Source organism: Lissotriton vulgaris, chromosome 2_2, assembly GCF_964263255.1.
Source record: "Lissotriton vulgaris chromosome 2_2, aLisVul1.2, whole genome shotgun sequence".
Classification (NCBI taxonomy): Eukaryota; Metazoa; Chordata; class Amphibia; order Caudata; family Salamandridae; genus Lissotriton; species Lissotriton vulgaris.
The window spans coordinates 21,458,598-21,472,871 of record NC_141688.1 but is presented as its reverse complement, the minus strand read 5'-3'; the positions used below and the strand labels follow the sequence as shown (position 1 = coordinate 21,472,871).

Below are 14,274 nucleotides of genomic sequence, written 5' to 3'. Positions count from 1 at the left end.
CAGCCCACGCTGAGAGTTCCAGGTCATTCCCCAGTAAGCAATCTACAGGTAGGTTATCTGTCACTGCCACTCTCATGGGCCCTGTGACATTACCCCAACTGAGCTCGACTACTGCCATGGGATGCCTTCTTTTCACTCCATGAACGTCTGTCACCTGATAAGTGAAACCAGGGGTCAGTTGAGCAGAGGGGACCAGATGGTCAATCACCAGGGTGATGCTGGCCCCTGTGTCTCTGTATGCCTCAACTTTCTGACCATTGATAAAGGGCTCTTGTCTATACTTTCCCAAAATGTGGGAACCAGTAGTGAAGTTGGCAAACCCCAGGCCAGTCTCACAGACAAGAGTGTTGTTAGGGGACCTGGCTAGGCCATAGTCCACCTGGTTTCCCAAAGTAATGCCCACTACATTCTTGGGGGCACTCCCACCACCTGGGGGATTACCACTAGTGGTAACAGGAGGTCTGGGAGTATTACCTAGGGGTATGTTCTCCTTATTGTTGTTGGCCTTGGGACAACTGCTGTCACTTTTATAGTGGCCTACCTGTTTGCAGGTATGACAATAAGGTTTCTTTTGGGTTTTGGGAGAAGTTTGGGACCCACCCTTTTCAGAGGAATTTTGGGGCCCTGTGGTTTGATCAGAAGATTTATTCCCACCCTTCTCTTGAGGCTTGGTTGATTCCTTCTTTTGGTCACCACCCTGGTTCTTAGGCCTGACCCTGGTTCTGACCCATTTGTCTGCCCTCTTACCCAATTCTTGTGGAGAGGTCAGATCAGAGTCTACCAGGTGTTGGTGTAATAACTGGTTCTGACAATTACTTAAGATTTGCTCTCTCATAATTAGATTGTATAATCCTTTGAAATCAGTAACCTTACTTCCCAGTAGCCAGCCTTCAAAAGCCTTAGTGGCACAATCAACAAAGTCCGTCCAATCCTGAGACTGAGTTTTCTGGGTGTCTCTGAACATCAACCTGTACTGTTCAGTTGTTAAGCCAAACCCATCAACCAGTGTATTCTTCAGGACTTGGTAATTGTTAGCATCCTCAACTCTAGTAGTGAGGAGCTTATCTCTACCTTTGCCTTCAAAGGAGAGCCACAAGATATCTGCCCACTGACTCTGGGGGACACACTGTACAGTGCAAGCCCTCTCCAAAGCAGTCATCCATTTGTGGATGTCATCCCCTTGTTTAAAGGGGGGTACTATCTTACTCAGGTGTCTAGTGTCTAAACTCCTGTCCCTGTTGCTAGGTAAAATGCTGCCACCAGTGGGGTCTAACCCACTTAACCTTTGCTCTCTAGCAAAGGCAAGTCTCTCTTTGACCAGGGCAAGTTCTTCCCTTTCAATCCTCAGATTGACTTCCTTCATTTTTGCTTCATGCTCTCTCCTCTGAGGGGATGTCATCCCTCTGCGAGAAGAGGTCTGAGAGCCATTGGTTCGAATGGATCTGTTAGAGCCTCTGGATAGAGACCTAACTCGCCCATTCCCAATGTTAAGCTGGCCTGAGAGGGGTCCCAGGGGTCTCCTAGTACCATTCTCATGCCTGCTTAAGTTGGTCCTAGTTAGCTGGCTAACTACTTCTTGACCTTTGTCTGCCTCGTCCTCAGATGGCTCTAGATCCTCATCCTCCTCTTCACCTTCTGCAGAGAGATGGATAAGGTCAGGGTCACCTGCGGTTCCCTCTAGGGGAGGCATTGTCCCATCTGGATTAGAAGGGTCTGGGTTACCAGCCCTCCTGGCATCATAAGTCTCTAAGAGACCAATCAGGAATGGGATTGTAGGGTTAGAACCCTGTTTTAGCTTCCTGGAGGTACACAATTGTCTCATCTCCTGGAAGCTAAGTGCTGCATATCTGGACATGACCTGTGGAGGGTCAACTGACACAAGGGGAGACTCAGAGTTTCCTCCTTTGTCTGACATGCTGCTTTTCTAGTGTGGTGTAAGTGATGCACCTACCTACACTATATGTTTGCCTACTGATCCCTTGCTAAGAGTTGTAGTCAAGGTGTGCTAAGCCTTGTTGAGCTACAACAGCTGGTTCAGTAGAACTCAGAGTATTCTAAGCTAAGTTATATGTACCTTAAGTACTTATGTGATCTTTCACAATGATATTCTTAGGATACGTGTGGTAAAACAACAGCAAGCTCAAATCCCAACCGCTGCTCACCAATGTGAGAAGTTGGCCTGATATATAATGTTCACTATTCTAGTGAGCACTTTGTATCAGTCCAAACAACCCTTATTGATGATTGGTTGTAAGTCAACCTTATAGACCAGCTATCCTAGTAGCATGGATACGAGCAGTCTTCGGGCTAAACTCTAGAGGGCGTGTTAAGCCAGCTGTTATACCATCACATATACCCCTTGAACACCAAGTGAAAGGACACCACACAAGTGTTATGAAAATAAACAGTGTATTTATTTAGATCACAACAGCCCTGTACTCTTTATGAGGGCAGGGTACTAAGCACACAACAAAACTCTTACGAAAATACTTTAAGTTGCACAATTTACACAAATGCCCGAGGGGCACGAAAAACCATATACTATGGAAGTGGAATGCCAAATTACTAGCAGGTAAGTACGGTACTAATAGGCTTTGGAATCGCTAGGACTACGTTACTGAACCTTCAGATCACTAGTAGGAGGCCTAGGGGACTCGGGTGCAGAGTGTGCACTCTCACGCGGGATGCGGGACAAAGTCTATGGTAGCTAGATTTCACAAAGTTAGTGTTATCGGGCGAACCCGACTAGATAGGCTGAAAAACTAAAAGGATCTGGACCCTTGGATAGTGAGGCTATGCTGGGGCACCGAAGTGCCGAAGTTACCTAGCCCAGGGGCTGCAGCTGCATAGGTCTGAAAAGACGTCGGGAATCCTCGTTGCAGTCTATGGAGCCTGAAGAAAGAAGTTGCTGGCAGGCGACCAGTGAAGAAGTTCGAAGTGATCCAAGCCTGGATCGAAGATGGATGACACCTGAAAGCAGAGGGGACCAAGTTCTTAATCACTAGCCAGTGATTGTGGGGGCACCAGGATGGCACCGGGCGAAGTCACCTCGACCAGGTGAGTGGGCGACACTGGGCTCTGCAGTCTCACGGACCAGGAGGCGTTATCGGCGACCAGGATGGAGGTGTGAGCTGTCCCACGATGGTTGATGCTGTCGACGTCGCTGGACCCAGGATTGGGGCAACAAGTCTTGGCAAATGCAAGCCCACGCGGTGGACTTAAAATGGCGTCTGGGGTGGACTAGGAGGGTCCGGGGTGCTCCTCTTTTGGAAGGGAGCAAGGTCCAGTCTGGAGCAACCAGACCAGCAGTGTTGTCGTCGTTGATCGTCGTCGGGAAGGCTACAAGCCAGCGGGCTAGTAGCCAGACAACGCGTTGAGCAGCAAAAAGCAGAAGGGCCCCTTGCAGATCTCGTGGATGCTGGGAGGCTGGACTTCGGTGGTGAAGCTGCTCAGGGTCGGGGCTTCTCGGACCCCAAAGCACTCACCAGAGGATCCCTCGGCGGTCGTGCTGGATGGAAGTCGTGCAGTTCTGATGATGGCCGGTCCCTCGAGGTCTCGTCGCACCTACGGTTCTCAGCGTAGCTGTAGAGGTAGGTAGAGGTCAGAGGAGCCAGGGAAGCCAGGTCTCGTCGTGCTGGTCGGTCGGATTCCGGAGGAAGGACGTGCAGCAAACCGCAGAGTTCTTAGATGGTGCCTGCGGATGCAGGGTGACTACTCCTTAGTCACAGGGGAGAAATCTTGAGAAGAGTCGAGAGTTCCTTTCGTGGAAAGTAGTTTCTTGATTCAAAGATGATCTAATTTGGAAGGGTCCCCGCTCCTGCCTTTATCCTAAAGAAAGGGGTGGGTACGCGACTAGGTCCTGCCCTAGGGGTGGGACCAGGAAGGGGGGTGGTTACACCCCTCTCCCACGCCGGACTTTCCCCAGCTCAGGGGCTGGTGTGCCCCTGGAACTGGTTCTAGCCGGCAGATGCGTAGTGAGCACCGGGGTGCCACTTGCAGTCACCTTCCTGTAAAGCCCTGCCTACCCAGGATACACAAAACTCTGTCTGGGATGGTGCTAGCACCGCCCCTGACAGGAAACCCTTTGTCCAAGCTCTCCTCGCTGGAAGGTCTCCCAGCTGCAGGGGGTCAGACTCGTGTCTGTGGTGGCAGCATCCATTTTGTGATGCTGAGGCTTGAGTTAACTTTAACCGTGGTTCACAGTTACATACATGTCGTGTCCCTCTAGAAGGGTGGAATGCTAACCCCGTCGCCAGAATTGGCGAGGGGTTAGTATTCCAATTCGTATGACACCTTACTCAACATGTTTTGATAAAGTGATACCAAAGATAGCATTTAACCGCGAGGATTATAATGCACTTAAGAGTATATGGTATGCATTATCATGGAACAGCTATTAGGACTTGGTTTCGCAAGCTGCAAACGGGCTCAGCTCATGCCAGAGCACCATCTCAGACGATTCCAAGCACTCTGCCTTCAGGATTGTCAAGGCCTGCCATAGGAGTGACTGATAGGAATCTGTGTGTCCATTTTAGGGTTAGATATAGGTATACTATATCTAAAGCAAAGGGTGATTACACCACGTTGCCCCAGCTGTCGTGCAGCCAGTTGTGTCAGATTTAGATGGCCAGCCAGGGGTGGCATAATACATGCTTCAGCCCCTGGTAGGCCCTGGGTACACCTATGCCCTGAGTTACAGGGTCTGATAAGGTGGCCCAGTACCAATTGGAAATGTACCTAAGGTACATGGAATCCATTTTAGAGAGAGAGCAGTAAGCCTGGGGTCCTGATTGGCAGGGCCCCAGGTCAACTAAGTCGGAAAACCAGCAAAACACCAGGCAAAAAGTTGGGGGCAACCATAGTCAGGTATCCACCTTCCTACACAAGTTATGCACTACAATGCATGTGTTTTAGTCAGTGTGGAGATTTTATCTCATCACAGACATGAACCACAGTGGATTTGTCTCGCGTGATGCATAAGGAAGGTCACGTGTAGAGGTCTCATCTCTGTATAGCTATCAGCTACAGGGCATTTGTCTAAGGAGTTGGGAATTCTATGAGGAAGACATCCTGTGTGAAGATGGCGTCTCTGAATAGGTATTTGCTAGACCACATTCATCTCAGGAGATATATAAGGAACTCTTGTGTAGAGATGGCACCTCAGGGCAGATATCTGCTATTGTGTATGTGTCTCAGACGTAGAAGGAAGATCTCTCCAGAGCATGCGTGTATTTGTATGAGCAAGGTATCCAGTGTCATGCATGTGTCCTTGGAAGATAAGTATTACGAACCAGGTCTCTGGAGATGCATGGTTGTGATCTCTTAAAGGGAGCATGCATCTTTACATTTTGAAAGGGATGGAACACTCCTACCAACCCATGCATCTCCGAGGATGAGTGGTAAGATCTCCAGCAGGCTTTCTTTTCCCTAGTGATACACACCCACCTCTTCCCATTGAGCAGTCAGTCCCTGGAAGCTGGCCTTCAGCTTGGCAGTGGTCTCTTCATGCTGCTTGTTGACTTGGGCGAGTTCTGCTGCCAACTGAAATAAAGATATATTTTAGTAAACAGAACTGGGAAGAAAAATTATTTGCACATACATTTAATCTGTTATTCCATCTTTCACTTGCTTTTCCTTATCTTGTATACAGCAGCAGCTCCTCTGCAATGGTGGAGCAGCGTCGCCCCACTGGCTCAAAGCCAGCCGCTGAAAAATAAAACAATATTTTATTATTGCTTCATCTCTCAGCGACTGGCTCAGCCAGCATGTGTAGGGAGGCATGGGGCTGGGCCATGGGAGGGAGTAGGAATAGTGCACTTGTGCTCTTCTGTGCATGTCTGTCTGTTTGGCCGGCCGTCTTGTACAGCCGGGTTAAAGAAACAGCATAGGCTCCGTATGCCTGAGCAGGCGTTAAACCAGCCCACTCAGGTCAATCCCACGCTGCTCTCATAGCATTTGCGATTCAATTCACAGGAGACTTATCTCAATCGGGAACAATAATCCCATGTGAAACACTGGTAGAGCAATATACAGCTTGCACACAGGGCCCTTCTTTATTCAGAGGCAGTTTATCACAGCACTTCGCTCTCCCTGAAGCATACCCACCTCTGAGCTGCACACTCATCCCCTGATTCAGCCAATCTACACCATTGGCAACACTATGCTTGTGGCTCGGGCAATCAATTCAGTCTCAAACTGATAATCTGGGTCATGAGGATACATTGTCAGATAGATATGAATAGGTCGGGCCCTGACTCTAAAGCAGTGGGAGAAACGCTTATCACATCCCCACAAAATGTCTCCAAAGATCTGGTTTCAGTATATTCACTTCAACATACTATACCATGCATACCTGGCCTGCGAGCAGCTAAGAAAAATACATTCAGGAGCCATGTCATGCTGCCAGGGCAGATATCAAGTACATGTTTTGGCACTATAATAATGTGACAGTTCTTAATTTGAGCCGGTGGAGTCCACCGGCACCCATATTTGGGGACTGGCACAGCACCTATTTTTCCTCATCAGACATTGACCACGAGCAAGAGAGATAAAAACACACAAAGGAAGAAAAAGATGGAAACAATCAGAAAGGGAGAAAATAGCCATTTGCATGGCTGGGATAGAGAGGTAGGGAATGTCTGATATTGAATGGAAGAGCCATTAGGTTGAGTCAAGACTATGCAGTCTTGATAGTCAGTGTGACGACATTTAAAAGCACTGGTGTGGGTTTCTGAGCAGACACCGGCACTCATTCCATTACTACTTAAGCACTGGATTGCTGGACATTACTTGAGGGAAATCAGCATAATATTAGCATCCATACTGGTCGTACTGACCTGTACAGGCTGGAGAGTTGGATACTCGGTCTCTTACGTGCCCTAGGACAGATCTAGCACTCTTACCCCTCTTACTCGCCAGAAGATCCAGTAAAATGACCTGGAAGGCGCCATCCCTCTCCGGGATAAATCCATGGTAGTAATACACCAACAGCACTGCTTGCACAAAACTCCACACAAATATAGTTATATGCTGCATCTACAACAGGCAGTGCACAGTCCTTGGGAGTAAAGCATACCCATGCACAATATGACCTATTCTATGGGTCGAGTCTGTAGTGTAGCGGTCTAGCGCACGCACGTTGCGTAACAACGTGACTTGCGCCGGCGGCCATCTTAGGATGCGCGTGCAGCAGCGCGTGCAGCAGCGCGAGCAGTAGCGCGAGTGCCGGAGCACGGATAACAACCGGCTCGGCGCTCTCTGGCGAGAATAAGTAAATACAAGCATTTACAATGCAATGGTTTTGCCTTTGTTAAAGTTTGAGCTTTTGGTATTGCTTTTGACAAATGGTCTTTTCTAACTTCTTTGAATTATGTGTAAAACGTGACTGGTAATAGGAATCGCTTGTACCGAAGAGCGTCTGTGGTCCTCTGCAGTATGAACATATTCGGCATTGGATATATTTCATTATATAGTCTGCCGTCATCCATGAAGATGCTACGGACATTATAAGTGCCCGCAGTTTATTTTTGGTCCTGTCTGCATTAGAAGATGGGGCGAGTATCACCGTCCTGGAACTACATTCCTTTTTTCCGGGGGGGGGGGGGGGTTGGAACGTCCGCCCCCTCCTCCCCAGGCCTCATCCTAAACCCTCCTTCTCCTTTCCCTGGGGGTAGGAGCGTTTCCGAGACCTCATTTTGTTTGCTTTAGATACTTGCCAAAGTGCCACCATTGCCTACGTTACGTTTGTTCTTGTGCTTGAGTGTCTGCCATTTATTGCAGTATTATACCTCTACTTGTACTTTGTACGCCTTTGTAACTTGAACACATAACTTTTTCCTCCTGTAATGTACCGTTTGCTACCTCTTGTATTTTGTGTGCTCAGAATTGTCACTTTTGCCTCATGTAACTTATTGTTTTCCTTCGTATTTTTTTCCCTTGTAATTTTCTCCTCATGTATCATTACTCTTCCTATTGTGACGCGCTCTGACACCTTCGGGTAACGTCGACGCTATATAAAAACGCATTCTAGGAACCAGTGCTTTAACGGGGATGAAAAAACTGAAGTGTCACAAAGGGGCGTGGCCGATGTAATTAAAGGCATGACATAAAACATCAATGCTAACCTTCCTCACTCCATTCAAACTAGCGCCGTAATTAAACCGGTAAGTTCAGGCAGAGTTTTGATTCTTTATGTTATGAGACTGTTGTATAAATCCTCAATCTAAGTTCCTTAGATTGGGTTAGACTGAAGATGTCCGGGGAGCAGGGCTGAAAGCAAAGGAAGAGTTCTGTTCTATTGCACACATCTACAAGCCCTTGATGCACAGCACATATAACGCTATCATGCAACTTATCTAGCAACTTATCTACTAAAATGTTGTTAATGCTTCCTTCCAGCAACGTTACGTATTAAAACATTCAGAAGATCAGACTTCACCCAGGTCAGGATTTCTTCAGTGTTCGTAATCCCACCATGGGTCTCCAAGTCACAGTGGAAGATACGAAAAGGAGAAATTATCATAGATGGGCCCTGGTTTTATCTATGTTTTGTTTTAATAACTCCAAAACAGGATTTAACTATGAAAAAAATATATATGTGTTTGCAACATTTGGTTTACCCAAATAATTGTCCTTAATAGAAATTTTAACATTTGTCCCATTACGAGGAAATATTTTCACAAACTCCTGGTCATCATCAAGATATTTAAAAGCTGATCAAACATTCTACAATGAAACGCCGCAATACCCAAATTATTTTTAGGTCACGCCCAGATACAGCATAAACTGTCTTGCCACCCACAGTTTTACCCAACATTCACACTAATAAATACAAATGCACATAGAGAGCCCGCTTCCTCGTTTGGTCCGTTTAAGTGTCATAGTTTGCTACTGTACACCATGGGGCAAAGGGTCAGCCTACTTAGCAATGCTCCCTCTTCATTGTAAGTGACAGCATTCTGCTCTTATGAACATCCACCTAAAAAGTAGTTCACTTAACAGCCAGGCTGGTAAATCAATCTCCACTTGTACTACCTTATTTATTTTTGCAATGGTTCGTGATATTTTTGCAGTTTAATATTTGCAAACCTATTCAGAACACCTTTAAAAATGGTGGCATTTTTATTTTTAACTTTTATTGCCTTCGTTTGTCAAAAAAAGTTTTAAAGGTTAGGCTTGTCCTGGCTAGACCCAATGGCTTTTCGAATGCTTGTTCAGCATGGACATGGCACATACTACATAAGACATAAGACAGAAAAAATTAGCCACCCACCCAGGAATAGAAACAATGGTATGAATTAACTGACAATCTAACTGGAACAAGCAGCAGAAGTTCATGCTTTATAAACAAACTGTTTAGAATATAATTAATTTATGCACATTGGACAAAGAAGCAATCCTTACGAAAATAAATCACGCTTATAGGCAAAACCAAAACAAGTATTGGCAAAGCCAATCGGACTCGTGGACGGGAGACCTATTGGCTTTGTCAATCGGTGGGGGTGGCTAACGGGGGTAGTGAATAAACAGATAAGGTGGGGGGGGAGGTGGGGAGAAGACAGGGTTGAAAAAACAGGGAGCGGGTGGGGATAAGTAAAGCACCACATTTAGAATGCTTTGCCAGAATAAGTGGACTTGCGTGCAGACCCTCTGCTTTAGAAGTACTTGTGACAGAGGCAGTCTTAAGGAGTCAGGTGTTCCACTGCACCATTACAGGAACCGGCTGCCACGCTGACACATGCTAAAGTAGCGAGCTACGCACAGAGAGCATGCACAAGCGCGATGCGCCGGGAGTTAGCCATGTCCCTCCTGTGAACAATCCTCCCAGGCGCTCTGGTGGATCGAGTATTGTTAAGATCATAATGAGCGAAGGATTTTCACATCACATGCCAACATTATAAAAATAAAACTGCTTATAAAAAGTAAAAACCAAAATAAAAGTTAAAAAAATTGGCAAATGTGACGATCAGAGACAGAGCTCAGAAGCAGGGGGCGGGAGGGGGCGGGAAGGGGTAGAATCGGCTGCGTGGAGGAGGGAGCGGCGGCGGAATTCGGAGGAGGGGAGAGGGGAGTGAGTGGGTGTGAAGAGGAGTGGAGGGGAGGGAAGGGGAGTGTAGTGGAGGGGTGGGGGCGCTGAGAAGGAGGAGGCCGGGGTGTGAGTGACAGTGGGAGCAACTCCGACGTGGCTGAGGGAAGAAACCGAGAAGGCCAGGAAGGCGGGTGTCGGCTCAATGCCGGACCAGATTCGGGGGCGTTCCCGAGGGCTTTTGGCTGACGTAGCGTGACGTCGCCAAAAGCCAAAAATACTCGGGAACGCCCCCGAATCTGGTCCGGCATTGACGGACAGGCCCGTCTTCCAATGGCTAGCCTCCATTTATGGAGCTAGCCAATGAAAGACGGGGGCCGTTCCTGTCTCCCGTATTATTCTCATTAGGTTTTCGCCTGCGCGAAAAAGATGCGCAGAGCGCATCTTTCGCCAGGCAAAACCTAAAAAGGCGCAACCTCCCATAACTGTGTCCTGTCATCATTGGGGGCAACCATCTATACAACAGAGTCTGTCACAGTTGAACTATTGGTGTTGTGTTTCCTATGTTTCTGTTCCACCCACATACGTGTTGCACTCATATGTATGTTTTTCTCCCAGCTCGGTGCTGGGCAGATGCTGTGAACAACTGGAGAATGATTCCAACCTGCCAGCCTATTCACAATAAGTACTGTAATGGCCATGGAGTACTGAGAAATGGCACTGTAACTGCTTGAAACCCTATAAAAGCCCTTAAAAGAAAACAGAGGGCTTCCAACTGTTTCAACGGAATGTAATCGATAAATTACACCAAGCCAGGCATGGCATGAGGAAACCCATCAAAGTGTGCTTTCACGAAGAGCAGCAATGATGCTTAAGTCAGGCAGATGGTTCTAGCTGTTTTCAGAAAGGAAGCCCAGGGGAAGAGTTGAAGTGAAGAATATTTTTCTAATAAGTGCTTCTGAAAGCACTCACCATTATCTACAAAGAAAACCTGGTCAATAAATATTCCTGAACTCTCTAAATGTATAGTCAAAATTGGAGGCAAAAACAAATAAAATATGAGTGTGTTTCTGGCTTGTGTGTGTCAAAGAGTAATCAGGGCTCGAGTCGGGGGTACACGCAGGTACACGGCGCCCCCCCCCCCGCCCCCCACTCATTTCACAGGGTGGGCGCCGTCCCCCTTGCCAAGAAGCTGGGCCCCACAGAAATATGCTGTACGTGTCCCGGTGTAATATTCATATACGGGACACGTTCAGCACGTGACGTCATGAGGTCATTTGCATATTGTCAGTCCCTCCACTTTTTTTATAGGATTTGTGCCCTACGAGTAATCTACATATTAAAAGTCATTCAGTGTTCAATTAGTAAAAAAAAAAAAGGTAACTGGAGAAGACCAACGTTTTCTCATCTTCCTTCCTTCCCTATTTTCTGCCTTTTTTCTCCCTGGATTTGGATCAAAGTCTGATGTCCAAAAACGAATGCAGGCGCACCAGCTGAAATCACTAGCACAAACGAATCCGGGGAGGAGAACGTGTTTCACGCAAAAGAGATACTTCAGATCTCACTAGGGCTGTGATGAAGCTCAATAGCGTCAAAAGCGTTTTCCTTCTCAATGCAGCTTAAGTTGCCTGTGAAGTGACCTGACTGTTACTCCTTCCACGGACATGATGGGAGTTGAGTACCTTGGAAGCAGTTGTATCTCTTGAGCTTTACAATAGTACAACACGATGAGACTCTTTTCTTGATTTTACCCAGGGATGCATTCAAGAAATATGCAGAAGAGGAGTGTGGTGATGTGGAGATAGTTTGGGGTCCAGTACACATTCTGCTGATCCTCAGCCTCTGCAACACCTACGTGCCATGCACCCAGATGAAAACACATTTCTGGAAAATGCTCAGTACATGTCACAGGAACCAAAGTTTAAACTTTTAAGGTTAAGCGGCCATCTAAGTTGCAACTCCACAGGAAAAAATTGTCACTACGTAAACCACTGGTAATTCAAGAGACGTCCAACAGAACTTCTCCTCTTTTGGTCCACCTTTTATTGAGTAGCAACATACTACCAAGTGATAGCCTTTTCAGTATTTCATATTTTACACTCATTGCTTTCTTGTAGAGCAACATGACATTGTCATTATAAAAAGGTAGGAATCTGCTCATCAGTGCTTACATCCGGACTTCCATGCTCCACATATCTGCCTAAATACACTTGGTCCTGAATTACCTCATGTGCGGCATAGGCTGGATTGTAGCAGCATGTCATTAGCTGGCAGTTAAGCCCACCTTAAAGGCTTCATACATAGCCCGAAATCAAGAAGAAGAATTTCTGGTTTGAGATTCTTATGAATCAAAAGAAAAAAGAGGTACTGAGAGCGCTCCTATGGTCCAGCATACATGCTCCCTGATAAATGTATAACCTATGCATACTTACTGTTTGCTCATATCCTTATGGGCATATGCGTGTAAGCCATTGTTGTGTAGTTCCTAGGATCCCTCATGACCTGTACATTTTGGATGACCTAAACTGAGGGCTAGGTGTGCAGACAGACTCTGGACACCCCCACAGGACGAGTCAGCCATTAACCCAGCTAGCTTTACAGTGCCACTACCACCCCCCTGTATTCTACAACGGTGTAGGTAGTTTCTGGCAACGAATGAACAAAACAACCCTGATTCCTCAGGTATAGTGGAAACAATACAGTATCTTTCGCTCAGTCACTCATGCTTACTTGGTCTCAGACTACACACAGAATGATGATTGGAACGGTTTCAATAATTCTTTAATGGTCAAGTGTGAGTCTAGAATGAAACATATTTGCTGCGACAATCAAAAGACAGGATCAGACAAATGTGATCGCTAGCACCAATATCTTAAATAGCAGATACATTTCTACCATAGTGCTAATAAAATGAATAAAAGCAGATTATATAAAACAATAGCATTGGCGTACTCCTACAATGCGTAGCCTACCTAAATGTACCTAGCCTAGATATGTAGGGAAAGCATGTGTATGTGAGTGCTAAGATATATCCTAATGGAGCCAAGAAACCCACAGGGAAGTGCTAACCCCTCACCTGATGATTCTGAATGAAGGACCCAGTCTCTGCGTCGAGGATGGCACCCCGCAAGGGATGTCAGGTCTCTGACTTTTGAAGGATCAGACTGCAGAGTCTCGGTCCAGCCTGGAAGGAATTCTCTCTCTCTCTGTAAATGGGATTGAGGGTCTTTTATACTAAAGTGGTCACTCCAGGGTTTTCTAGAATCGATATGTTTTGAAAACATTCGCTAATCCTCTGCTAATTATTTTCTAAACAAACATGATCATGCACAGCTGGCTGTTGGCCATGGATGAAAAAAAGTGGTGACCCTTATACAGAATAAATCTGTGGTGCCTGGAGACATGTTTATGTGCGTCAGATACAGGGATTAAGATAGGGTATTGAGAGCCTGGTTGTCGAAGAGACAGAAGTAAGCTACTAGATAAAGGGTCACCTGTGTAAGACCGTTATGTCGTGTGGATGGGACAAAATGTATGTAAATGGTATGTATATGATGGTAGTTTCCTAAAAGACATGACACCATTGCTGCCATAATCTGGCAGAAAAATATCTGGGCTTCACCTTCTATTAGACTGTCTTTGCCAATTATTGAATCAAAGAACTCTCTGCCACAGCAGTACTCCAAAATCATGAAGATCTTCTTTGAAGTTTTGATACCATGATACAATCAGCAAATGTGATGTTGGCTCAAGCTCTTCATTGCTTTAATCTCAGTTTTAACATAAGGTAAATCAGGCCAAATCTGAATTTGTCCATAATTATCACTGGCACGATTTCACCAGTAAAGGGATGACACGTAAGTTTAACCGTTGCAAACTCATTCCTATAATTTTGTTCAAGTCATAACATTTGAGTAGTTTATCATAGTCATTGACAGCCACGTTAGTTACTATAAATAGGGAGTCTTGTTGAAAAGCAAGTTCAAACCTCAAGAAATATCCCCGCTCTGCCACTTGCAAGGAATTTAATTGCTTTTATCCTCTTGGTATTACCTTATCACTGATATCCTCAGTGGAGATTCCATGGAGATCAGAATATTGGATTCCAGCCACTGGTGTCTTCTTGACTGAGATGGTTATTTGTTCTGTGGAGTTTGAATCCCCAAATGCACCTAGGCTACTCGGATTTCCTAAAATTAACCAACACAGAAACAGAAAGCTAGAAAATATTCAGGGTTGATGCGATTGAA

General features: G+C 46.1%; 1 protein-coding gene across 1 annotated transcript in view; it reads right to left on the bottom strand.

Annotated features, from left to right (window-relative positions):
• The window catches only part of LOC147728953 (uncharacterized), a 291,189-nt gene that overhangs the window by 109,591 nt on the left and 167,324 nt on the right, over window positions 1-14,274 (bottom strand). Inside the window, exons 13-14 of the mRNA XM_086959204.1 lie at window positions 14,078-14,214; window positions 5,446-5,541 (exon numbers count right to left, since the gene is read on the bottom strand). Of these exons, the coding sequence (XP_086815330.1) occupies window positions 5,446-5,541; window positions 14,078-14,214 (233 nt within the window). The remainder of the gene's footprint in view (window positions 1-5,445; window positions 5,542-14,077; window positions 14,215-14,274) is intronic.